Raw genomic sequence first — 26,396 nt, forward strand, 5'->3', positions numbered from 1 at the left:
TTTATGGACACCCCCATTTTAATCTTTCAAAAACATTGTGTCCAGATATTTAAGCTAGCACTGTTTACGATATATTGTGAGCTGACACTTGGGTGACCATTCAGTATTTAGTTTGAACCCTTGGCATCATGTATGCATAAGTGAAAACATTAGAATAAGCTATGCCCTTATGATTATGTCATCTGAAAGGGGGAAGGGTAGTGTCTCCAAAACAAGCTCCTTCAGTCAACATGAAAGGGGGAGTCACTTTAACAAGACTTAGTGATTGTAATTTCAAATTGTTTTTTATTAACTTTAATATCTAAGTGTGATTCTAGGGGATTTATATCAATCTCAAACACCCAAAATATTTCTTGCATATTTTGAGGGTACCAAAAGAAAAGGTCAAACAAAATGGGGATCGTGAGACTGGAACATAGCAAAACTAAATTGCTTGAGTTTGACAGATAATATGTAGAAAAATATTGCATTTGTATCGTTTTCTTGGAGATTCTACATACTTTTTGATCGCCTCTTGTAAACAATTGGCAATAACAGAATGAAATCCAACACATCATCTGTAACAATATATTCCTTAAGGTATTACAGTAAAGGTTCAGAACTGGTACATTCAGAGTAGACGGAGTAGACAGAAGGACAGTGTGACACACAGGAATTGTTGGCGTTATTATCGATATTTGTACTGGGTGAATGTGTCTCTCTTCTGACCCTTGTACTGGGTGAATGTGTCTCTCTTCTGACCCTTGTACTGGGTAAATGTGTCTCTCTTCTGACCCCTGTACTGGGTGAATGTGTCTCTCTTCTGACCCTTGTACTGGGTAAATGTGTCTCTCTTCTGACCCTTGTACTGGGTAAATGTGTCTCTCTTCTGACCCCTGTACTGGGTAAATGTGTCTCTCTTCTGACCCTTGTACTGGGTAAATGTGTCTCTCTTCTGACCCTTGTACTGGGTGAATGTGTCTCTCTTCTGACCCCTGTACTGGGTGAATGTGTCTCTCTTCTGACCCTTGTACTGGGTAAATGTGTCTCTCTTCTGACCCTTGTAATGGGTGAATGTGTCTCTCTTCTGACCCTTGTACTGGGTAAATGTGTCTCTCCCCTGTACTGGGTAAATGTGTCTCTCTTCTGACCCCTGTACTGGGTAAATGTGTCTCTCTTCTGACCCTTGTAATGGGTGAATGTGTCTCTCTTCTGACCCCTGTACTGGGTGAATGTGTCTCTCTTCTGACCCCTGTACTGGGTAAATGTGTCTCTCTTCTGACCCTTGTAATGGGTAAATGTGTCTCTCTTCTGACCCCTGTACTGGGTAAATGTGTCTCTCTTCTGACCCCTGTACTGGGTAAATGTGTCTCTCTTCTGACCCTTGTACTGGGTAAATGTGTCTCTCTTCTGACCCTTGTACTGGGTAAATGTGTCTCTCTTCTGACCCTTGTAATGGGTAAATGTGTCTCTCTCTGACCCTGTACTGGGTGAATGTGTCTCTCTTCTGACCCCTGTACTGGGTAAATGTGTCTCTCTTCTGACCCTTGTACTGGGTAAATGTGTCTCTCTTCTGACCCTTGTACTGGGTAAATGTGTCTCTCTTCTGACCCTTGTACTGGGTAAATGTGTCTCTCTTCTGACCCTGTACTGGGTAAATGTGTCTCTCTTCACCCTTGTACTGGGTAAATGTGTCTCTCTTCAGACCCTTGTACTGGGTAAATGTGTCTCTTCTGACCCTTGTACTGGACAAATGTCTCTCTTCTGACCCTTGTACTTGGTAAATGTGTCTCTCTTCTCAACCTTGTACTTGGTAAATGTGTCTCTCTTCTCACCCATGTACTTGGTAAATGTGTCTCTCTTCTGACCCCTGTATCATGTGTTTCATCTCGCCCCTGTAATGAATAAATGTGTCTATCTTCTCGCCTCTGTACGGATTGAGTGTGTCTTTCGTTTGACCCCTTTACCAAGTAAATATGTCTATCTTCTCGCTTCCGTAGGGGCTGAATCTGTACATCTTCAATCCTATAATCCTTCTCACAAGCTACCCAAGAAATTAAGAGGGGTCCTCAATGTTTTATACTTTAGTAATTGAATTCAACCAAATCTTAAATCTATATTTTGTATAGTACCCATGCAGGTTAGGACAGGAAGGTGACTAGTTTCGAGGCGACTAGTTTCGAACCAAGGCAAGTGTTATACGACATATCTGGAACACACCTACAGGTTTCGAGACCCACCTTGCATGTTACCTCCGGTCAAGCCTATCAACCCATCGGACACCAGCTGAGATTAAATCCCAGGTAACCAGACCGGACCGCGCATTATGTTAAGGTGCCACACTGATCTACCCGGATGATTCGTTGGTAGGCACAAACCGGATTTGATTACCGGACCCCTCTTTCGGTCAAAACGCAAACAAGTTTATGGACATTTTAGTGGTTTGGAACGACAGCTTGCACTTCGCATGTCATTCAGGAAGGTGAATTTATTTCTTTGATTCAAATACTCAGCTTCAAAGAGGAACGATAAACCTTGACCAAGGTGGCATAAAGAATGTGCCCATTGATATCTTTTTCGGAGATTATCTAAGAAGATCTGTTCGGGTCATTGGCAGATTATCGTGTACATATATTATTGATTTAGACCGAGAAGGGTATATTTTTGTGGAGACTGTGTTAGTTACAATATATGATACGTACAATGTAAAATATTCAGTCTCGATTGTCAGCCGAAACATATACCATTGGGCGTAAAGGTGAAGTAGCGTTGAAGATCACATGACTGGAAATCATTGAAAGTTAGCAATGAAAATACATCCAGGTGTTTCGCGACTCACATACAAACATTCGCAACCTCACTTGCAAACCCGTGAAGACCCGGGTTAGAACTGGTCAGCACCTCATTCTTGTGTAAAGCCCATTTCTGGCGTCCCCCGCCGTGATATTGCTGGAATATTGCTAAAAGCGGCGTAAAACCATACTCACTCACTCATTCTTGTCGATGAGGCGATAAACGGGTTCGGTTCGCTGACTTGGTTCACGTATGTTATTGCATCCTAACTGCGTGTATCTATGCTCATGATATAAATCACAGGCTTGTCTGGTCCACACTCGATTTCTGCCAAGAATGCCGTCATATAGCTAGAAGATTGCTGAGAGCGGCGAAAACAAACAAACGTCACATACAAAGTTGATATTGTCCGTCTGATGTGACAGTATTTCGGAAATAATGGAAAGTGAATGACCCTGACTCCCTGTTAATTCAAAATGTTGCTGGTAATTTGGTACTGACAATTCCTCTAACCAGTTGATATGTGCAGTTGTTCAACTTATAATTTATGTTGCTGATAATCCTTTACGGTTGTTAACGATGTTATAGTCTGTTTGCAGTGAAAACGTACCGATGAATTTCACTTTAAACAAAAAAGTAAATCAAATAAAGTGAAATTATGATTGCGAATCCTCATAATTTTTACCTTGCCATTTGAAAATTTCAATTAAACTTGGGAAGAAAGTTGTTTAACAAACGATCATAGTTTCAAATCGGTATTATTGGTTTGTATTGCAAGGGGGTATGCACATAAAATGAAACACCGAGATCAAGTAGGGTTGGTCTGAGTTAACGCTCATAACGTACCGCACGTGCATTTGTTTCACTGTTCCAACTACTGCGCTTACCCCCTTGTAATACAAACCAATATAAGCGATTTACATGGATGATAAATACGACTGAATATATGAAAAAGACTGCTTTATATGACAGTAAAGACTAATTAATATAGACTGATAAAGACTACTATAAGGTCTGTCTTCACTGGAGTGGGTAATGCCACAGATGCATTTTCGCCAGCAGGAGTGAGTGAGTTTGGTTTTACGCCTCTTTTAGCAATTCTCCAGACATATCACGGCAGGGGACACCAGGAATTGGCTTCACACATTGTGGGGAATCGAACCCGGGTCTTCAGCGTGACGAGCGAACGCTTTAACCACTAGGCTACCCCACCGCCCCTCGCCAGCAGGAGACAAAAACATATCGAACAAAATATTTGAGCGTCGGGGTTTGGAGATCATTCTGAACAGTACTAGTGTATTTAGCAGATCCTAATCTGTACGCAGAGCAAAAACATTTGGGGCATCATTTACACGCACACAACTAGTATGCAAGCCTTGCAGTCATTCAGCCTGCTTCTTATATAGCCCCTCTCACCTGTAGGTGTGAACGCAGCGTGATTGTAAACTGGATCATAACTCCTTTATGACAGGTAACTATATCATGTAGTCACTGAACACACGTCTTGCAATGACAAAACACACTTTACCTTTCAACGACATAATGAATACAATTCAATGGTGAGGTTAAGTAGAAATTGTTTAATATTGCCTTCAAACCGATATATCGATTTCTATATATGACTAAAAGTTGTATGTTGTGTTACGCCGCATGTCAAGTTATGCTGCCGAGGCCTGTACATGATCAAATGGACCAAACAATCCAGTGATTAATATTACTATCAACGATCCACGCCCTCTGGATATCCTGACTCGCAATCAGTCAAGTCATTGAGCCTCTCCATCCGATCCACCTATATGGTCGCCTTTTACGACCAGGGTCCCGTTCCTCAAAGCGATCGTAGCGCTACGACAGTCGTAAGTCTATGTTAAAGTATGGGAGTTACGATCACCTTAGCGCTACGATCGCTTTCAGGAACGGGGCCAAGTCTATGTTAAAGTATGGGAGTTACGATCACCTTAGCGCTATGATCGCTTTCAGGAACGGTCCCAGTCCTGTCCTCGAAGCGATCGTAGCGCTAAGGTGATCGTAACTCCCATACTTTAACATAGACTTACGACTGTCGTAGCGCTACGATCGCTTTGAGGAACGGGGCCCAGGACTAGTTCCTGAAAAGCGATCGTAGCGCTACGACTGTCGTAAAGTATGGGAGTTACGACCATCTTAACGCTACGACTCGCTTTGAGGAACGGGGCCCTGCACAAGGCCCCGGTTCTCAGAGCGATCGTAGCTCTACGACAGTCGTAATTGCCATACTTTAACATAGACTTACGACTGTCGTAGCGCTATGATCGCTTTGGGGAACGGGGCCCAGGATGCTGCGGATCTGAAGTGACCGTAACTCTCACACGTCACCATTGGGTTAGGATACTCATAGCACTAAGATCGCTTTGTAGAACGGCTCCCAGTTATAACCTGGCATCCTCTCTGGTGGTATTTATTGCAAGAACGTTCATAACATTTACATCACTAAAATAAAATAGTTGAGGACAGATATCACAAGAGATAGAGAAATGTTTGTTATTCACATGTTTGAATACTCGGCATCAAACTTGCCTCCTAAAAGAACACATCAGTGGTTCCGATTCAGGGCGTCATAGCGATGGTAACAATCCGTGTACCGTGAAAGAGATGCTGGACGAACTGCTAAGCCTATTTTATCCAGTTGACACCATCATCATCAACGACCCTATCAAATGTAGCGATGTGCGAGATTCAATTGATGGAACACAATGATAAATGCATCTTATGTGAACTTAAGTACTGGGGACTGATTTGACGAACCATTAATTGAACTTCCTACTGAGACGCTTTATCTGCAATGACACTATCAGCGGAACAGCGACAACGCCTATTGTACTGCTCCCCACGTGGCGTCATAGTTACGTCATCACGTGACAAATAACAACGTCTTAACGCCAAATTTACAGTGACAGACACTGTAACACAAATATCGGGAACACGCGTCACGGGGTTCTTTCTGTTTACATTGGTTCTTAGCATCCGCGGAATCAAATTTAGACAGGAATCTGTTTAAAACTTGAAAAAATCGTTTGAAACCTTTTCGCCGTCGACAGCCTATACTTCAATGAACAGTTCACAAGTACCGTGTACATCAGTACAAAATTATTCCAATTGATAAGCAGATCAGCGCTTTTGTCAAAATTATATTTTTTTCAAATGCATGTTGTATAATTTTGCTAATAATTATACTGATGGTACCTATTTTGAGCCGACAATAACTGCAAGAGAGATTGTAAGCAATAAAATCTCGTCTACTTTGATCCTTATATTTCAAGTAGATCCGTTACCCATATTGGGCACGAATGGATATGATTTACAGACAGCTTTTAGGAAAATTCCATCAATATTACGGCGGGGGACACGAGAAAGAGTCGACATGGAATCGAACCGTGTCCTGTTTTGTAATGAACGAAAGCTAACCACTGGGCCAACCTACTGCCCTTAATAGGCATTTACTGTCAAGAATCCGTCTGTGGGTATGTCGACGCAGGCTCTGCTAATGCGCACGTTTAAACATGGATTGTCCACAAAAATTAAATTCACGTTGACTTTTTCATTCTTCTAAACTCGGCTGGTTGCTACTTTATCGAAACGCTAGCATTCCGTAACTGTTAGTGGGACGCGTGCAAGCAGATACCCAGATGTTGCCAAGTAATCCAACTCGGAGAACGTCAAGATTGCAAGCGTGCCTCCATAACTCATACATCACCGTGTATATATCTATATATTGTCCACAAACTGACCGGCTACCATCTCGTCCCCACCTCTTCTCCAAGACACATTTGATATTGAATAATATCCATCTGCACGTTTAACTAAACAATCACTCAGCTAGGTTAGAGTTGGCTAAAAATAACCATGCCTGTATTCAATGCCCTCGGCGGAAAACGAATCACGGAATGCTCCCTTATGCAAATGAGCTCGCGGTGGCGGTCCCATCGTGCGCTGTTAGGGTTGTAAACTCACATTCAAGTGGATGTTACCTTCATCTGGCGATGTCGCAGTTCGGATTATACACCGGCGTGACAGGTAAGTCATTTTTAGGGAATATATAAAGCGTTTTGAGACCTATCCGCAACTTTTACCGATCATTTTTAAACTTTGTCGCTGTGTCAGTGTTTCATCTTTCTCAGGTAAGCGAAAATACCTTCCACAGCTGAGCGGTTCGAACGCACGACAGTGTATCGTCTGCTTTTGTAGTCTCCAAAAACCAGGCCCGGTGTTGTGTAAACATGGGAATTAAGTCTGTCTGTTTGTAAATCATTTACTTATTGGTGTTTAGTACTTTAGTTTAGATAATCATTTTAGAGAGTTTACATTGCAGTTAGTTAACTTGACAGTTTGGTTATTTTAAGAGTGGAGTTAAGACAACTTAAGTTGTGCCTGAGGTGCTCTTAGTCAGTGAAATTCATATACAGTATTTCCTGCAGTGTTTTATTTTTTTACGGGTGAAATTTTGTTTGTTTGTATGTTGTCTGGTTTACTGTCAAATTTAAAACTACAGATCAAAGTTGAGTCTAATTTGTAGTTATCGTGTTTAAAGAGCACTCGCGGTAATATCGCATTGAGATACGTTATCAAATAGTCTCATGAAAAACTACATGATAATTATTTCAAATATTTGCAGTTTGTTTTTTTATTTTTGTTTTTGATCAGGTATCCAAAATATTTACACATTTCCCAGATTTCGTTGTGACTGCAAATATTCAAGTATTTCATACACTGGTGAACGTTATCACCTGTGATAACTTAATCAGTTTGTTTGTCTTTTATTTAAACTAAATTTGTTCTCCCATTTCAGTTTCTCTGTTTTATTTTACAAAATGATTTCAAACTAAACCTATGTGGGGATGTTTAGCTACCTAGCTGGGAGTTTGTATATACTATATACCACTTGTTATCACCTGTTATCTAGTGCAAGGCAATGTAACAATTTGCAACATTATAAATTTTATGTAACGTTTGAACACAATATTCAACAATGAGGCAGATACAAAGGTTGCACTATGTGACACAGTGTAGTCAGTATTTGGTAGTATAAAGCCTGTATTGTATTCCAAGCAATAATCATTTGGTACTGCTCCCACCAACAGGCTGTTTACCTGATATGGAGGAGTTAAGAGTAAATGTAATTTCCTTAGTAGACACGTCATGAACAAACTGCAATACACCTATCATTTTATGATTAATACCCACCATTACTGACACTTACATGCAATAAGTATAAACTATTAGTTTTAGAACTTTTGTTGTGCATTATGTTAGCATCAGTTTACTTGCATTCAAACATTGCAGTAATGGCAGGGTACTGATTCATTATATGAACGCAATAAAAGAGTTTTTTATTTCCTTGATCCAGATCATTCACAGTGAGCTTTGTCATGAATTTATTGTGAGTACATCTGTAAACAATATGTTGCTGAAATGTCATGGTTATGATCACTTTTTAAGGTATTTGTTCAGCCTCTGTGCAGTCAGCTCAGTCTCCTCTTGTGGGAGGGTTACACAGCCCCTCCCTTGAACACCTGTCTTTCAGACAATGTAACAGATGTTATGTGAGAGTTCCATAGAAAAAGACAGAGAGTTCAATACAATCTTGACTTTCGTCATTTGTTTTTTGTTTATGTAATCTTTCGTTTCAAGTTTTTCAACTTTTCTAAATTAAAGTGATTACAACAACCCTCGTAAAGAATTTTGGGTGATATTTAGAGCAAAACCTTTTAGGAAACAAATTCCTTGAAGATAATATGGTTCTTTCAGCACAAAAGAAGTTGTTAGGTTTTTGACATTTGTTTTAGTTTGCAGGTACTTGTTAGTAGATCAGCTAACAGTAGATAACAAAGGAATATTAACAGTATTCCCCTCTGACAAACTATACTGCATCATCATTAAGTCATTGCAAGTTCAACTGCAATAAAACATTCAAATGTTCCCTATCCAATGTTGATATATTATTATTGCAAATCTCAACAAGTGGCTATTGTGGCTATGATTAAGTGCATGCCATGCATTGGCTCCCATCTCCCTGACAGTGTAAGCCTGACTGTCAGGTAGTGTGATGGCGAGTACCTGTAGGGCTACTCTGGAGATAGGCCACCGTCTCATTGCCCGCTGGTCACTGCATGGACAGGCTTAGCTGTGACAGACAGGGATCTCACTGGAGTTAAGAGAGATACATGTATCTTGCACAGGGATTAAAAACCACTGATAAATTGTTTATGAGAGTGAATGATATTCTATTATGGTTTACAAGGTTTCAGGTTAGTTAATGTTTTAGGACATTGATTTATTTCATCTAAACTGCCCTAAAGATGTTTTTTAAACTTTGGTAATGATTGAGGATAAAATTTTAAAATTTGTTAATGAAAGTTCACAAATGTACTCATGACATTTGTCACTAGCAAAATTACTGGGGCTCAATCCACAAAGATTTTAGCATTAATCATTTTTTATCCTTTACAACAGCATGTACTGGCTACAAACACTTTGTGGATCATACCCTGGTTTGTATATATCATCGTAGGATTGTGAAATATCTAAATGAAACTTTAAATGAGTTTTTACTAAGTATTATTTGTTTTTAATTTGTTTTAACTTAGCCAATTTAGTCTAACTCAAGATTAAAATGTTTCCAAATGTTTTAAACATAGCACTTTATAACCTCCATGATAAATAAATAGTATTATGTATTAACCATGTTACCATAGTATGGTCATTCAGCATGATATTGAAGATTATATCCTTTGATGTTATTAGATAGTATGGCACAGTGTACTATTTTCTAAGGTTGTGTTTATCATTATTGTGATTATATTCAAGAAAGCTTTCTATTTTTTTAACACCACTTTCTTCATACATTATCATCATGAAAATCATGAGTTGGCAGGAAATGCTTTCAACAGGTTGTCTTCAAATTTCAGGATGAAAGGATGGATAGTGTTGTAGAACAGCTGTAAAGGATTACCTGTGGACAAGTGTCAGTGCCCCATCAGAAGGGGGAACGGAGGTGGAGGATATATGTGTGTTGTGTTGTGTGATCCAGGGAGTATACTCACAGAGGAGCACCAGGGGAATGGGGTCCACACAGCACAGCCTCTAGACTAGCTCGACTCACAGCCATGAGTGGCCAGCGCTACCTGAGGGTCCACTGGCCAGTGCTGGTGGGACTCCTTTGCCTGGCTACATTTGTCAATGGTGAGTCTCATTGTGGACTGACATTTAATCCCAGGAATAAAGTTGTCTTATATAAATGTATTAGTCTGTCATACAGACCCTGAAGCAAATATATCAAAGAAAGCTCACACAAGTCTAGAAAAAGTGGCAACTCTAGATTTCCAAAGAAAGTCTCAGGGCTCCTTTTCATTATATTTAAATATTTTTACTGAGAACTTTTTTTCCCAGTAAAATATGCTTATTTCAGAGACTAGTTGTTAGTCTATAAATGTATCAATAATCATAAAGGAGCCCAGAACATTTCTAATTTCAGAGCTTAGGCGATCTAGATTTGCCAAATCATTCTAGACTAAAGTTTCACTTCTATTTTAATTTATTCTCTCGGGTGAGGGGTCTGGGAGGCCGGCTAGACCCCATGCGAGTGTATATATAGATGGTAGCCATACAGCCACATGAATGGTGATAGTGTGTTGTTAATAACTTATAAAGACAATTGAATTAACTCTCATATACAGTTTTTGGTAATGAAATATATATTCTGATGAACATCATGCATATCATATAGAATTAAAGTGAGAGCTACAAATGATGTTTGAACAGCCAAATATTCACAGATAGTGCGAATATTGTATAACTGTTAAAGTTTTGTCTGAAGTTTGTGCAAAAGAATGAATATAGATAAATTATAGGCTGTCAGTGGAAATACTGATGTGGGAAAAGAGTTACGTGACATTTAGTGTTTGTGTGATGAACAAGGGAGACAGTATTGTGGACATACAACTTTACACTTAATTCACTGTTCAAGCGGGCGGTGGGGTAGCCTAGTGGTTAAAGCGTTCGCTCGTCACGCCCAAGACCCGGGTTCGATTCTCCACATGGGTACAATGTGTGAAGCCCATTTCTGGTGTCCCCCGCCGTGATATTGCTGGAATATTGCTAAAAGCGGCGTAAAACCAAACTCACTCACTATACTATGTAGTAACACCATTATCAATAAAGTATAATTATCAAATGCTATGTTTTGTTTTGGAAAAGAATTTGATGTTTGTCTTGTGGAAAGTATATGTTTCTTCTTCATTCAATCAATTATCAGTTCTTTGTGCCTTGGACAAATTAGATTTAGTGTTTAATCTTACAGAAGAATTAAGTATTGGCTAAATAAAAGATGAAAAAGTGCTGACAACCACGAAATCCTTACTTAGAGAACTGAATGTAGTGGTTCTTATGCTGGTTCTTCCCAGCACTCTGATTACTGACTACTGTGAAGGGATAGGAGGGCCTTGTAATACTTACACACTGTGTCTATCACATCAAAGTAGCTCAGGGCTGATAAAGGAACATATACATAAACTGCACACATAGCAGAAAATACATCTGTGCTGAGTGCTTGGTGTGGGCAAACATATACAATAGATGGTTGACAGGCCGGCAGTATTAAACCAGACACACAGGCACTGCTCCCAAACCCCTCTTGAATGGAGTTTTTATTCTTGGCCTTACTTCATACCCATTCCTGTTACAAAGTGATTTTGACAGCATCACTGAAGTGTTTTCTGTGTTTTCAGGTGAATGTTTGCACATGGATGCTGTGTATTTGGTGAGTATTTGACAAGTTTGCCCAAGTTTCACACAAGAGCCCTGTGTTGTATTACTCTGTAACCGCTCACGACTCCTGTCTACCGTTCGGCCAATGGGCTGGCTAAGACAGTGGCTTCGGTGTGGCCAAGGGATTGCGGCAAAGTGTAAATTGGCTTTCCTTGCTGCTTTTGTCGGTAATGTCCCTCTGCAAAGTCTAGGCTCGGAATCTTTATTTGATGTTTCTCTTTGTCAGAATGATTAGGAAATGGCCCCCATGTGATGTTTAGCATTTGAGAAAGATGAAAGTTGAAAAAAAGATGTGCAGATCATGTGATAATCATGAGATAACATACACAGTGAGTTATATTGCATCATACTTCTTGTCCAGTACGTAGTGTTATGGCCGGAGTTCTACATTGTGTGATGAATTGTGCAGCAGGAAGATTGTTTCAGTGTAAAGACATGTCAACTCGGGGGTATGATGTCAAGATTTCCCATCTATCAATCCAGTCTATACAACTCAAAAGGAATTAAATTAAGTAATCTTAAGATTTTAAGGAACTTTCTTATTACTATCGATAATCTGTTACGTCATGACAGATTGCTGGAATATTGCTAAAAGTTGCGTAAAACTAAACTCACTCACTCCCCTGTGTCTGTATTCAGGTGTGTGTCACTGTACATCTAATCGTGGGTTGCTGATGTGAAAGGTCAGAGATGTGCACTGTTTCTGACATGCCAACACAGTGCAGCACTGCTGATGTGCACCTCTGACCCATGAAACAATGTCATTGGAGATGTGATGTTTGGGTCCTAAACATTCATCTAACTGTTATATTAATATTAGAGGTCTGTGGCCCCCTTTGGATGCTACATTTGACCAAAATGTGAACCTGCATTGAAAAGTTACAAAAGAAAATTACTTTTCTTGAAGATTATTACAGATATGTATACAGCCCTTTTAACAAAGAATTCTCTTGCTTCGCTGGCAGTATTTTTTGTGTGAAGTAGAAATCATTATTCTACACTGCTTATTTCATAAGTGTTAGGAAAATAAGATCAGTTCACTTCATACACTGAAATGTATTTACATCTCACACATATTGGTTAGAATTTGTCTCCAGCAAAACATACTTGTTGCAAGAGGCTACTAATAAGATCAGGCAGTTAGGCATACTGCCTCTGGTGATGAATATCATTGTATCACAATAGCATGATGCTCATTATGTCCACCCCTGGATTGTCTTGTCAGGACTCAATTATTTACTCCATGTCATAAGTAGTATATGAGTATGTCCTTTAACAGCAAACAATCATTGTATCAAAGTCGTGTGGTTCAGTACTCATGATGTCAGTCACTGGGCTGTCTCTTCCAAAATCAGTGCTACAGATAACAGGAATATTGCTGAGCTGCGAGTTAAACAACAAACACAAATCTAAATCTCATGTGACATAGCAGTCAGAGATGCCAACCCATTATATCGTATTTGTTATGAAAAAACAACTCAATATATGTGACTATGATAGCAGTAAAAATATACAATTTTTTTAGAAAATGCATTAAATTAAATTATCAAATAGCATACGTACCATACACAATAAATTTCAATCACATTTTTTCAGTATCAAGCTATATGTTTATACTTACTTCTGATTTAGTTGAGTACAATGTTAATAACAAGTTCTTAGAATATTTATATATTTTGTATTAAATATGAAAATTCTTTGGAAAAGTTAATAGTAATTTTGCCCAAAAGTACTAATTTTTGCATCCGTTTTTGGCCTAAATACTAATTGGGCTAAATTAGGGTTGGCATCTCTGTAGCAGCGAGTCTGTAATTGTCACAGGGTTCTTATAGCTTGAAACGAAGGTCATTGAGTAATAACTACAAAGAATTAATAAAATGTGAAATATTTGGAAGCCTAAACAGCATTGTGATTCCCTTGAACCAGACCTTACTGGGTGAATGAATCTGATGTAGAGTTATATACATATGATGAAGCAGTGTCCATGAATGTAAAGGGCATGCTTCAGCTGTTGACCCTTGGGCTTGTATACTTCAACAGAGCGCTATCGACATGAACACTCTATTTTCCTCATCAGTTTCTGTTTTGTTAGGTGGTTTATTCCTTGTACATATCTATTGACATTTAGTGAATTACTCGTTGTGTGTAAATCCATGTACAAACCCATCCTATTCTCAAGCCCTGTCATGTCTCATTGTGATATGCTTTACAAATTGTGGTGGAGCTGACAAAGCCAAACTGACAAACATTGTGTGAAATAATGCATTTTTTGTCGTATAGCCCTGGCATGATGAATATTTCATACCTGATCTTAGGAATTTGATAACAAAGAATGATGGCTTGCCACCACTGATTTTGTTTCAAAGAGCAATGTGTAAGCACTGGAGCAAATCCAGTGTTGTAGAAATAGGCCGATAAAACTTCACTGATGGGGGAGGGACTGTGATGTGAGGGTATGGCATGGGGGAGGCTGTTGTGTGTGTCCCCCATGGTGGTCAGGTTTAGTTGGACCTGTTAGGGTAAAAAAGGTGTGGCAGGGGAGGCTGTTGTGTCTGTCGCCCATGGTGGTCAGGTTCAGTTGGTCCTGTGAAGGCAAAGAAGTTGCAACAAGGGGAGGCTTTTGAATATGTTCCCCACCCAGGTACAATGTTCTGACTGTGCTGACACTGGTCTTACCCTTTGAGGGAATGGAGGATGGGGAGGCAGTTGTGTATGCTCCACATCCAAGTCATTGTCTGTCTAACACAGGATGGGACCTGTGAGGGTATGGACAGTATGGCAGGGTTGTATATGTTCTACATCCATCAGTATCCTGTATACACTACCATCAGTCTTCTGTTGACACAGGATGGGACCTGTGAGGGTATGGACAGTATGGCAGGGTTGTGTATGTTCTACATCCATCAGTATCCTGTATACACTACCATCAGTCTTCTGTTGACACAGGATGGGACCTGTGAGGGTATGGACAGTATGGCAGGGTTGTATATGTTCTACATCCATCAGTATCCTGTATACACTACCATCAGTCTTCTGTTGACACAGGATGGGACCTGTGAGGGTATGGACAGTATGGCAGGGTTGTGTATGTTCCCCATCCGTCAGTATCCTGTATACACTACCATCAGTATTCTGTTGACACAGGATGGGACCTGTGAGGGTATGGACAGTATGGCAGGGTTGTGTATGTTCCCCATCCGTCCATCCTGTATACTACCATCAGTATACACTACCATCAGTCTTCTGTTGACACAGGATGGGACCTGTGAGGGTATGGACAGTATGGCAGGGTTGTGTATGTTCTACATCCATCAGTATCCTGTATACACTACCATCAGTCTTCTGTTGACACAGGATGGGACCTGTGAGGGTATGGACAGTATGGCAGGGTTGTGTATGTTCTACATCCATCAGTATCCTGTATACACTACCATCAGTATTCTGTTGACACAGGATGGGACCTGTGAGAGTATGGACAGTATGGCAGGGTTGTATATGTTCTACATCCATCCGTATCCTGTATACACTACCATCAGTCTTCTGTTGACACAGGATGGGACCTGTGAGGGTATGGACAGTATGGCAGGGTTGTATATGTTCTACATCCATCCGTATCCTGTATACACTACCATCAGTCTTCTGTTGACACAGGATGGGACAGTGATATACTGGTGCACCTGACCATACCTGTGGTATCCAGGGATCATATGGGATTAAGATGGAGTGATACGGTCAAAATAACCTCTCTGTGCCATGAAATATTATCCATTTCACCCTATTCAGTATATGTCTGTTTCCCTTTAAACTTTTACTCTGCTTGTACCACAGTGGTAGTTCTCTGTGTTTCAAATCTTGAATTCTAAGATATCATTTAGATAACAAAGAAAGCATCTTCATGCTACCTTGTTACAATTTTTTTGTGTTAAATATTTTGTTCTTCAAAACAGTCTGTCTGAACGATTACCTACCATAACCTAGGTGCTCTTAATTGCATTAGTGCACTGTAGCCTTTTGTAGCCATATAATACGAGCTATTTTTTGTATCATTTTATTTTCAAGAGTGAGCAGACTCGAGAAGCCGTATTAATCATGTCAGGGAGCATGTATAGCTCTCAGCTCAAGTGCTCATGTTTGATACCCTTGTTATAGTACTTCACATTTTAAGGCCGAATAATGAAACATCATTACCCCATTCATTTCTACCTGCGCAGATCACTGATTTGAGTAATCAAGCAGATGTAAATATCACCTGCCAGGCCTTTGACATTGATATTAACTTGAGTTAATGAGCAAGTGGTCAAGTACAGAGACTCCTGTGCAGGTAATTACAAAGGTGTGACATGTGTAAGCTGAGAGGTTGGGATGACAGTCTGTCTGTCTGTGCTTGTGAGACTCACAAGCCCCAATAGTACCTGATGTGTAGTCTGTAAAGGGATCTTTCTATTTAGGGGATGGGACCCACCAAGACCCTATTGGACTTGAGTTGTGTTTAAGGGAACTGTCTATAAGGGAAGGGGCCTATTTGACTTCATGTGTCATTATTAAGGGGAAGTGCCTGACCACCCTGGTGGTATCATGATTTCTTTAATGGAATTCAGATTGAACTGAAATGTTGAGGTTGTCCATGTGAGAAGACCACATGGTGGCAATATCTGATGTTAATATCACCTTCACCATCTGTCAGTAATAGGTTTTAACATTAGAAGTTTACTTAACCATTAAACATATCATTGAATATCTATTTTTTTGTTCTTCAGGTATGCTGTGGAATATATTAGGGATTATAGCTTAAATGCAGAAGAATGTTTATTGTTGTTAATGTGACATTAAAATAACTAACAATCCAAACATAGATTTGCCAGACAGTAATGTTTTCCGTACCATTTTCCCAAGTAAGAAAAATATACTTAGTGTCGTCATTCACTTCATGAAAGCATATTTGTTATTAACTGAAATGATCTGTGCACTGTGCATGGATGATCCTTTGCAAATGCACAGCATACTTAGTATTAAAAAAATGAAATTAATATTACACAGCAATAACATCTTGACCTTTCCCATCTAATATTCCTTGTATGAGATACAGGCATTATACAACAGAAACCCTTCATTGTCATGGTGTTTCCTTGTAGTACAATGTTAATACCTGGGATGGGTTATAGACAGAGCCATATGTCTCTGCTCTCTCATAATGAAGTGACCTGCCACAATTCATCAAATGCCTTGGGCTTTCTACTGCATGGCATGCCTCGATGCATATGTTTAACTCCATTCATATAGTCAAGATCTCGGGAGCTTCTCCGTCTTCAAGTCATGTGTGAAGGATGAGACGCTTCACACTTGCCTCCAGCACAAACTTCTTTACTGAAGTCCAAATCATGGGAATAGATATGCTGAAAAGGTTTTGCATATCTATTATCATTAAGAGATAAATGCACTCAGTTGCAAGGAGGAAAACTTTGATGTTTATGACCTTGTTTTTTTATGGCATGTACTACACATGTATGGTATTTTCATGAATCTTTTGTAGCAATGAACACTTTACTGACTTTAGCAGACTTATGTCTGAATTATATTTTTACTTATGTCAACAATTGATTCCTAGAGTTTTTGAATGTATGACAACTATTATAATGTCACATTATTGTTCTTTGAAGTTTCTGAGCCATTCTGAACTGCACACTATAAACCAGTAATTATACACACATATCTAACCATTACATCATTCAAGTGACTTCTCAGACTTAAACTATGGAATGGTTGATAAATGACTTCTCTACAACCTTGAATAATGACCTATAATTGTGTCAGTATAACTTGCTAGAGTACAGGTTCAGAATGACACAGAACCAAATGCAAGAACAGGACTTGACATTGTAACAGTATAGACTATGAATTCACTCAACTCTTGTAATTTCTTGTACAACAGAAGGTTGTCAACATGTTATTACCGATGAGGCAATTGATTGCTACATTTTTACACAGTTTTAAATAATGTAAGGCAGGCTCTTTATTTTTAAATTTGTTAATTCAGATGCTTGAGGTATAGATGTACATTATCTCTTGACTGGTGCGATTCAGGGTCCCATAGCATTTGTAACATTATGACCTATCGTAACTCTATACTATATCATTATGACCTATCGTAACTCTATACTATATCATTATGACCTATCGTAACTCTATACTATATCATTATGACCTATCGTAACTCTATGCTATAACATTATGACCTATCGTAACTCTATACTATATCATTATGACCTATCGTAACTCTATACTAATTCATTATAACCTATCGTAACTCTATACTATATCATTATGACCTATCGTAACTCTATACTATATCATTATGACCTATCGTAACTCTATACTATATCATTATGACCTATCGTAACTCTATGCTATATCATTATGACCTATCGTAACTCTATGCTATAACATTATGACCTATCATAACTCTATACTATATCATTATGACCTATCTCTATACTATATCATTATGACCTATAACTCTATATATATCATTATGACCTATCGCATACTATATCATTATGACCTATAACTATATCATTATGACCTATCGTAACTCTATACTATATCATTATGACCTATCGTAACTCTATACTATATCATACCAATGCTTATGTGGATGGCGGGCCCCATAGGGCCCCATATGTACCTTGAATAGTTATTACTGATGAGGCAAATGATTGCTACATTTTTACACAGTTTTAAATAATGTGAGGCAGGAGGTACTTTATTTTATATGTGTTAAGTCAGATGCTTCAGGCATAGATGTACATTATCTCTTGATTAGTGCGATTTAGATGTTCCATGAATAGTTGGTAGAAATTCATGTTTCATGCATCAAAGTACGAAAAGAAGTGAACACAGTATTTTCTTTGTCTGTGGCGACTTTGCTAAATAAGATGATGTTTGGTTGGGTATTTGGTAGTGAGGTGGGCGAGGTTGACATTCAGAAAACTAATTTCTTGTGACAACAACTGATGATACAACTCCTAACATTCATGTGAGTTTGTTTCCACCATTGCTATGTCACTGATGAAGAGGGGGATGTGTATGCAGATAGTTTCCTAACTAATAAATGAATATGTGATGTTAATACTTCATGGTTAATCTTGTAGTCATGCTTAAGTTTTGACATATGTTAGAATTATGAGTTTTTTAGCACCAAATAACCTCAGTGATAGCAATAGAGTAGTGTTGTTGAATCAACAACGAAGCATTTTACAAACTTTTATGACTATCATTTTCTGGAAATTATATTTTAATGTGATTGAATATGAAGTCTTCCCAAAGTCATTTCCAAAGTGTAGATGGCCATTAACAGAGTCCCATGCTGGTACTGCAACCGTCACTTCAAGTTTCATAGTTCATGTCTGTGTTGAGGTCGACTACTATTAGTCATGAAGGGAACACTTGTAAATGGTTCTATAAGTCCTGTATTGCCAAAATGTTAGCTATGAACAGGCAAGCTCAATTTGTACATGAAAAAGTACAGTTAGCTTTTGTGGTTGTCATTTTAACATGGCTGAAACAATTGTTGCTTGGGAATTTTTACTGTATTTGCACATGTATAGTTGCAGTGGCGTGAGCAATGTTTATTTGTTTAAGGGATCAATTTGAAATATCCGTGCCGCTCCTCTGAGTAAAGGGCCAAATCAGCAACCTGTGTATGACCTCTGTCCATAAACACTGCATCCTGGCTTACAATCACAAACTGAGGCTCCAGGTGTGATGATTCGGATACAGGTAACAGCAGCCAATTAATGAGGCATACAGTCCGCTGCTTCATCATAAAGATACCACCAAATGATAAGGGCATTAGGTTCAGCCAGGGCATTTACTGGGCTTGTCTGCACACCTGTACTATTCTCACTTGTAGTCCGTGTGAAGGTGGGTATGGGTGTTGGTGGTGTGGGGTAGACCTGGAGAAGGGGTGGAGCGTGGGGTAGACCTGGAGAAGGGGTGGAGCGTGGGGTAGACCTGGAGAAGGGGTGGAGCGTGGGGTAGACCTGGAGAAGGGGTGGAGGCGTGGGGTAGACCTGGAGAAGGGGGAGAAGGGAGTGGAGACCTGGAGAAGGGGTGGAGTGTGGGGTAGACCTGGAGAAGGGTGTGGAGTGTGGGGTAGACCTGGAGAAGGGGTGGAGTGGGGTAGACCTGGAAAAGGGGTGGAGCGTGGGGTAGACCTGGAGAAGGGGTGGAGTGTGGGGTAGACCTGGAGAAGGGGTGGAGTGTGGGGTAGACCTGGAGAAGGGGTGGAGCGTGGGGGTAGACCTGGAGAAGGGGTGGAGTGTGGGGTAGACCTGGAGAAGGGGGTGGAGCGTGGGGTAGACCTGGAGAAGGGGGTGGAGAGTGGGGTAGATCTGGAGAAGGGGTGGAGTGTGGGGTAGACCTGGAGAAGGGGGTGGAGTGTGGGGTAGATCTGGAGAAGGGGTGGAGTGTGGGGTAGATCTGGAGAAGGGGTGGAGTGTGGGGTAGACCTGGAGAAGGGGGGAGTGTGGGAGTAGACCTGGAGAAAGGGGTGGAGCGTGGGGTAGACCTGGAGAAGGGGTGGAGTGTGGGTAGATCTGGAGAAGGGGGGAGAAGGGTAGACCTGGAGAAGGGGTGGAGTGTGGGGTAGACCTGGAGAAGAGGGGAGCGTGGGGTAGACCTGGAGAAGGGGGGAGTGGGGTAGATCTGGAGAAGGATCTGGAGAGGGGTGGAAGTGGAGAAGACCTGGGAAAGGGGGGTAGTCTGGAGTAGATCTGGAGAAGAGGTGGAGAAGGGGTGGGGTAGACCTGGAGAAGGGGGTGGAGTGTGGGGGTAGACCTGGAGAAGGGGGGTGGAAGCGTGGGGTAGACCTGGAGAAGGGGCTGGGAGTGGGGTAGATCTGGAGAAAGGGGGGGAGGTGTAGATCTGGAGAAGGGGGGGTGGGTGGGTGTAGACCTGGAGAAGGGGTGGAGGCGTGGGGTGTAGATCCTGGAGAAGGGGTGGAGTGTGGTGTAGACCTGGAGAAGGGGTGGAGTGTGGGGGTAGACCTGGAGAAGGGGTGGAGTGTGGTGGTAGACCTGGAGAAGGGGTGGAGCGTGGGGTAGACCTGGAGAAGGGGTGGAGTGGGGTAGATCTGGAGAAGGGGTGGAGTGTGGTGTAGATCCTGGAGAAGGGGGGGAGTGAGGGGTAGATCTGGAGAAGGGGGGAGTGTGGTGTAGACCTGGAGAAGGGGGGCGTGGGGTAGACCTGGGAAAGGGTGGAGCGTGGGAGTAGACCTGGAGAAGGGGTGGAGCGTGGGGTAGACCTGGAGAAGGGGTGGAGCGTGGGGTAGACCTGGAGAAGGGGTGGAGTGTGGGATAGACCTGGAGAAGGGGTGGAGTGTGGGATAGACCTGGAGAAGGGGTGGAGTGATGGGTAGACATGGAGAAGGGGTGGAGTGTGGGGTAGATCTGGAGAAGGGGTGGATAATAGTGGTTGATAGTTTAGGAACAGTTTACCTGTTCACTTTTGGGGTAGATCTAGATAAAAGAAAAAGTGTCATGAGTGGGGTAGCTGTTCAATATTTTGGTGCAGGCGAATGTTTTCCCAGATCAGTAGAAATACATGGTTATGGAGATGTTACATGAACTTCTTGTCTAAAATCACTTATACCAATATTTCAACTTTATGGCATCCACCTGTAAATAATCTAATCAGGACCAGACAATTTAGTGATATTATAAGCACCAATCAACACAGTTGCTATCATCCAAGTCACCAAGCCTGACCACCTGAAACATTTGGTGACATCTTATGGTCAGGACAGGTTGTTGGGGACTAGTTTTAGCTTGGACTGGAGAAGCTGTTGGAGGGCAGGGAGGTATTGGCTGGTCAGGTATCGGAGGAACACTGTCGCTGGTCAGTCTCAGGGTGCATGGACCTGGAACAAATGGATGGCAAAACTAGTGAATCATGAGTTCATCACCTGAACTATTTGCCGTCGAACAGAGTACTGTCATCACAGAGCTGGACAAGACATTTAGAACAGAGAGAAAAGAGACAGTAATCTTAATCTAATCTTTGAAAACTGTACGGACATCCAGTTAGAATGAGCAATGTTAAGTTCCAGTTAGAATGAGCAATGTTAAGTTCCAGTTAGAATGAGCGGTGTTAAGTTCAAAGAACAAAAACCATGCTATGGAGAAGCATGTAAAGACAACACATATGTGTCAGGATGTAAATATTTCAATAGCGCACCACTCCTGCTTCAGGTAATTTCTAGCCAGCCATGAAATGTTAGGTGTGAATAACTTGGAGAGAGGTTGTAGTGGAGATTTTCCAAACCAAGCCCGCTACAGGCTATTTGTCTTGCCACATTCTTCAAATTGAGAAATTAAAACCAGGGTAAAATGGAAATCAGTGTGTTTTGTGTAGTGATTGTATGCCAGTATGTACATAAAGTCCATTGGCCCAGTTAGAAATCCCCCTTTAATGGGCCACCTTTATACCACACAGGTCAGACAGCATGGCGTGAAGTATCGATATACCCTCAAATATCCCTGTCTGCTCACAATTCCTTAATGTGACTATTCATTTTCTTGCCACCCGAATACATTCAACACTATTGTTAATGAAAATCAAATTATTTGGCTGAATGAACATCCTTGCTCCTATTCTAAAATAGCGCTACAATTGGAGCACCCTGTGACTTAACAAAACAGCCTACAAAGAGAGAACAAGGGCCATTGGTGGAGTGGAAGTTCACAATTGATACACTTGGTGCGCTTGTATGGGCCACAATCAACTGGACCTTCAGTTGCCCTGCAGTAGATCCTCTCCCAGACTGTGATGAAGTGTGTCAGATATTCTAGGAGTGTGATCAATTCAGCATTGACATTTTTAATTAAGAAGAAGGCCATGTGTTAAATCTGTGTTATCATAATGAAAATGGGAAATATATGTTGACAAATTAATCATAACTGAAGATGATGATGTTGTACCTTTTTTATTGTATTTAGAATTTACAGAAAACACAAGAAAAGGAAAATGATATTTTAAAATATATACAAAATAATATATCGGACAGTTACATGTTTGGTTGTCAATAATTGTCAGATGTTGCAAGCAGTTCTATTTCTACTGGACCTAGAAGATCCAGGGTAGAATAGGTCTTCAGCAACCCATGCTTGCCACAAAAAGCGACTATGCTTGTCGTAAGAGGCGAATAACGGGATCGGGTGGTCAGGCTCGCTGACTTGGTTGACACATGTCATCGGTTCCCGATTGCGCAGATCGATGCTCATGCTGTTGATCACTGGATTCTGTGGTCCAGACTCAATTATTTACAGACTGCCACCATATAGCTGGAATATTGCTGAGTGCAGTGTAAAACTAAACTAAACTCACTCACTCACTCACTCACTCTATTTCTACTGTATGTTTTACTTATGAAGGTATGAGTAAACCAAGCAACACTTCAGCATGGATTCAGTCAAATTCCTCTCATATTCCTAAATGAAGTATCACCTGTTTGAGGGTGTAAGAAACAGTTTTCTTACTTCCAACTCTATCAGTTACGTGAGAAATGTGTTTCTATATTCAGCTCCATATCAACAATGTTTGTGGTAGTAATGATAATGAGCAACATCAAATCAACACCTACTTTAGCTGGGAGCACTTTTACATGCCCACTGAAAATGGCTCCTGTACGCGAGCAACTCCAGTACTTACACTAAATGTACATATACACCCTTGCTCACTTAGTTGAAAATAGGCCCTGTGCGCCAGCTCAGCGTTATGAAAATATTTTCATTTTTTTGTGTGGTTGAGATTTGCTTGGTGTCATTATTGTGTTGTGTGGAGAAAGAACCTGCCAGTCCCAAGTAGCTCTCAATGAAAGTTAATTTACTTCAAAAGGCCACACAGACAATCTGGTCTGTCCTGCTGTACAGGGTGAGGGGGGCTTGGAACACTTAACATATTACTTCCACCTGCATTTTGTAACAGGTCCTTTCTGTGGCAGTAGGTGCATCTGTGATGTCCCTTTTAAGTCAGTGGAATAGGATCATGTGACATTTCAAAAGATTAAATTATGCATACACTGTTCCTTATAAATTCCTTTTCCTTTGAAAATTTGTTTTCAAATGTAAGTAGGTAGGCAAGGTTTGAAAAACGTGAATCAGTGAATTTCAATCATAAATGTTAATCTTCCTTGTAAGTGCATTTGGAGATGTGCATTAATATGACACAAGTGATATTATGACATCAGTTTGACTCCTGTTAATTGCTAAAAAATCTGAAATATTATTGAAGGAATATATTTTTATGAAAAATTAATGAAATATTTTTATGACAGAAGAGAGAACAACTTTGTTCATATATTATCAGTGAAAACATAACCAAACTGTAAGAAATCAGCCTTTCATAATTCATTTGAACGCATATCAGCCACCTCTAGACAACAATGGTACAGTGTACGCTTGGAGCAGGTGTGGTATATATATGCTCGTATCACTCTCCATGTGCAGGTAATTCTTGCTCAAACCATACATGTTATATGTTGGCCTTTCAGAGGTGTGAATGCTGACTGTAAAATACACTATTCATCAGATGCCTTTCAAGTTGGGCAGTGTTATGCATTTGTATTACCAGGCAGAGGCATACCGGTGTTATGATCCCCAAGAGTGCTGGACTTATGCCATGGTTCCTGCAATCTTGAACCAATTTCCAAGACCTCTTCAATCTTAAGACACAGTCTGGTGGCTGAACAGACATTAGTTTTCTGGGTAGTAGTTATGTTTCTTTGTTTACTTTGTAGTTGACACAGCGGAGTGAGTGTTTACACGGTAAATGTGTAAGGTGTTTTAATGCAGAGGCAGGTCTTGCAGGCCTGGCAGTGAGCTACACAGTGGGATATGGACCATCAGGAAGCAGTGGGTTGGGACAGGTTTCAGCTGTTTTTGAACAGAATGTATATTTATGTTAAGAAGGCAGTGTCCCTTGTCTTGTATTGTAAGGTAAAGAGTACAGAGGTTGAACAGCATAGTAATATTTGTCTTTATGAACTTAGCGATGTACTTAATATGTACTTTAGAGTTGCACATTAGTAAGTGAAACAATTTGGAGTTTCGTAGTAAAATATTTACTTACTTCTACTAAAATGTAAGGACACTAACAGAAAGTGAGATTCAGCTTTGATTACATCTACATGTTTTTGCTGACAGTATGCACAATATTTACGATGTGAAAACTTGAAAACCAAATCATGGAATATATGTTTGGTGCTGGACAATATGTTACAATACAATACAATACAATACAATATCATATCCTATACTAAGTGATGAGAACTTAACTGAAGAGATGGTAACATAGCCACCATATTTTAGAAGAATTATGGTCTGAATTGTTTATGTTTAGCTCTAGTGTTGTACGCAACAATATTTGTAAATGTGTAAAGAATATATTTTCCAACCCCAAAGTAATATGTGTATCATGTAGGGCTGCAACAATTCCACTTTGAGGCAAATACATATCACAAATATGGGTAACAAATACAATAGCAAGACAGCAGTTGTATTTATTCAGCATATTCAGTGAAACATATGACAGCAATATATCTAGTTGATATGTTTTGACCATGTTGACAGTATTAATGTAGCACAACTAAGACCAGTGACCTCGTTACTGTGAAATTAAATATGATAATAATATAATGCTAATTTTTGCACCTAGGATCAAACGCAATGCTGTTTTCTGGCGTTACATTATTACCCTGACGGAATTGTACTTTCAAAGCAGCTACCAAGCTCTTTGCCCACCATATAGGTCCGTACATCCGCTTCTCAGGTACCCATTTTGAACAGCTGGGTGGACTGAGTGCAATGTGGACGAAGTGCCTTGCCCAGGGACACAACACAGTATGAGATCCAGGTCACAAATTTTGGTGTCTCCACCGGGATTCGAACCTAGGGTTTTGGCGTGAGAGGCCAGCATGCTAACCACTACACCACTGTGCTCCACAAATATATATGAGTGTTCTCTATTTTCCTGCCTGGCATGGATATATTCTTTATTGCATATCTCGTTCTGATAACTAACACCCGAAGTCAATTAATAACACTCATTTTAAAATATTTGGTTCTTGCGATCATGAGTAACAAATTGGATTTATTACGGGAATTAATGTAATGCACTGTATATGTGTGAATTGTCAACGCGTGGTAGGCATCGACTGGGGAATTAGCTCATAATTAAGATGAAGTGTACGTACAATACAAAGGAATACGTTCAAACTTCTTTAGTTACATGACAAACAAATACACAAGACATAAATGTGGTGAGCGGAGTACCTGCTCAACCCCAGGACGTTTCCTACGAGCGGCATTATCCTGCTCGTGGTTGTCCCAACACAGACAGTCGGAATACCGGCCTCGTACGCCTTCACTGTATAGATGTGAGCATACTAAGTATATATACAGTTTTTGATAACAATGGACAAGAAAACGACTCAACAATGGACAGATAGAAATACAATAGCACTTCCTTGACCAGTTGATGTGATGGCAGACACGGCCAAGGGGGATGACCAGTTAAGGTTATAAATGTCATATACAGTGATTAATTGCCTGACAAGTCAATGTACAATGCGGAAGTGATAAGGATTACATAGAATACAGATTAGCGTCATATAAATAATTACAATAAAGTCTCACATGTCTTGACTACATAGTTTTTGACTTTTTAAATATTTGGACGATGGCTGTCCTGAATTAGTCCCTATAACAGAATCATAACAGCCCTAATATCATGTACCATATATATATATTCATTTACCAACAAGTCGT

The 26,396-nt window shown here is 40.3% G+C and overlaps 2 protein-coding genes across 2 annotated transcripts in view; one reads left to right on the plus strand and one right to left on the minus strand.

Moving 5' to 3' along the window:
- Positions 1–667: 667 nt before the first annotated feature.
- Positions 668–9,916, minus strand: LOC124286433. Its single transcript, XM_046722810.1, has 2 exons — positions 9,852–9,916; positions 668–1,724 (listed from the first exon to the last, which is right to left on the minus strand). Exons 1-2 carry the CDS (start codon positions 9,914–9,916, stop codon positions 668–670), a joined length of 1,122 nt encoding a protein of 373 aa, XP_046578766.1.
- The window catches only part of LOC124286435 (extracellular matrix organizing protein FRAS1-like), a 132,806-nt gene continuing 113,110 nt past the window's right edge, over positions 6,701–26,396 (plus strand). The window contains 3 exon segments of the mRNA XM_046722811.1: positions 6,701–6,825; positions 9,717–9,990; positions 11,535–11,566. Coding sequence (XP_046578767.1) covers positions 9,915–9,990; positions 11,535–11,566 — 108 coding nt within the window. The 5' untranslated portion in view covers positions 6,701–6,825; positions 9,717–9,914.

The sequence above is a fragment of the Haliotis rubra genome, unplaced genomic scaffold (genome assembly GCF_003918875.1).
Source record: "Haliotis rubra isolate DU_JTF1 unplaced genomic scaffold, ASM391887v1 Scf383, whole genome shotgun sequence".
NCBI lineage: Eukaryota > Metazoa > Mollusca > Gastropoda > Lepetellida > Haliotidae > Haliotis > Haliotis rubra.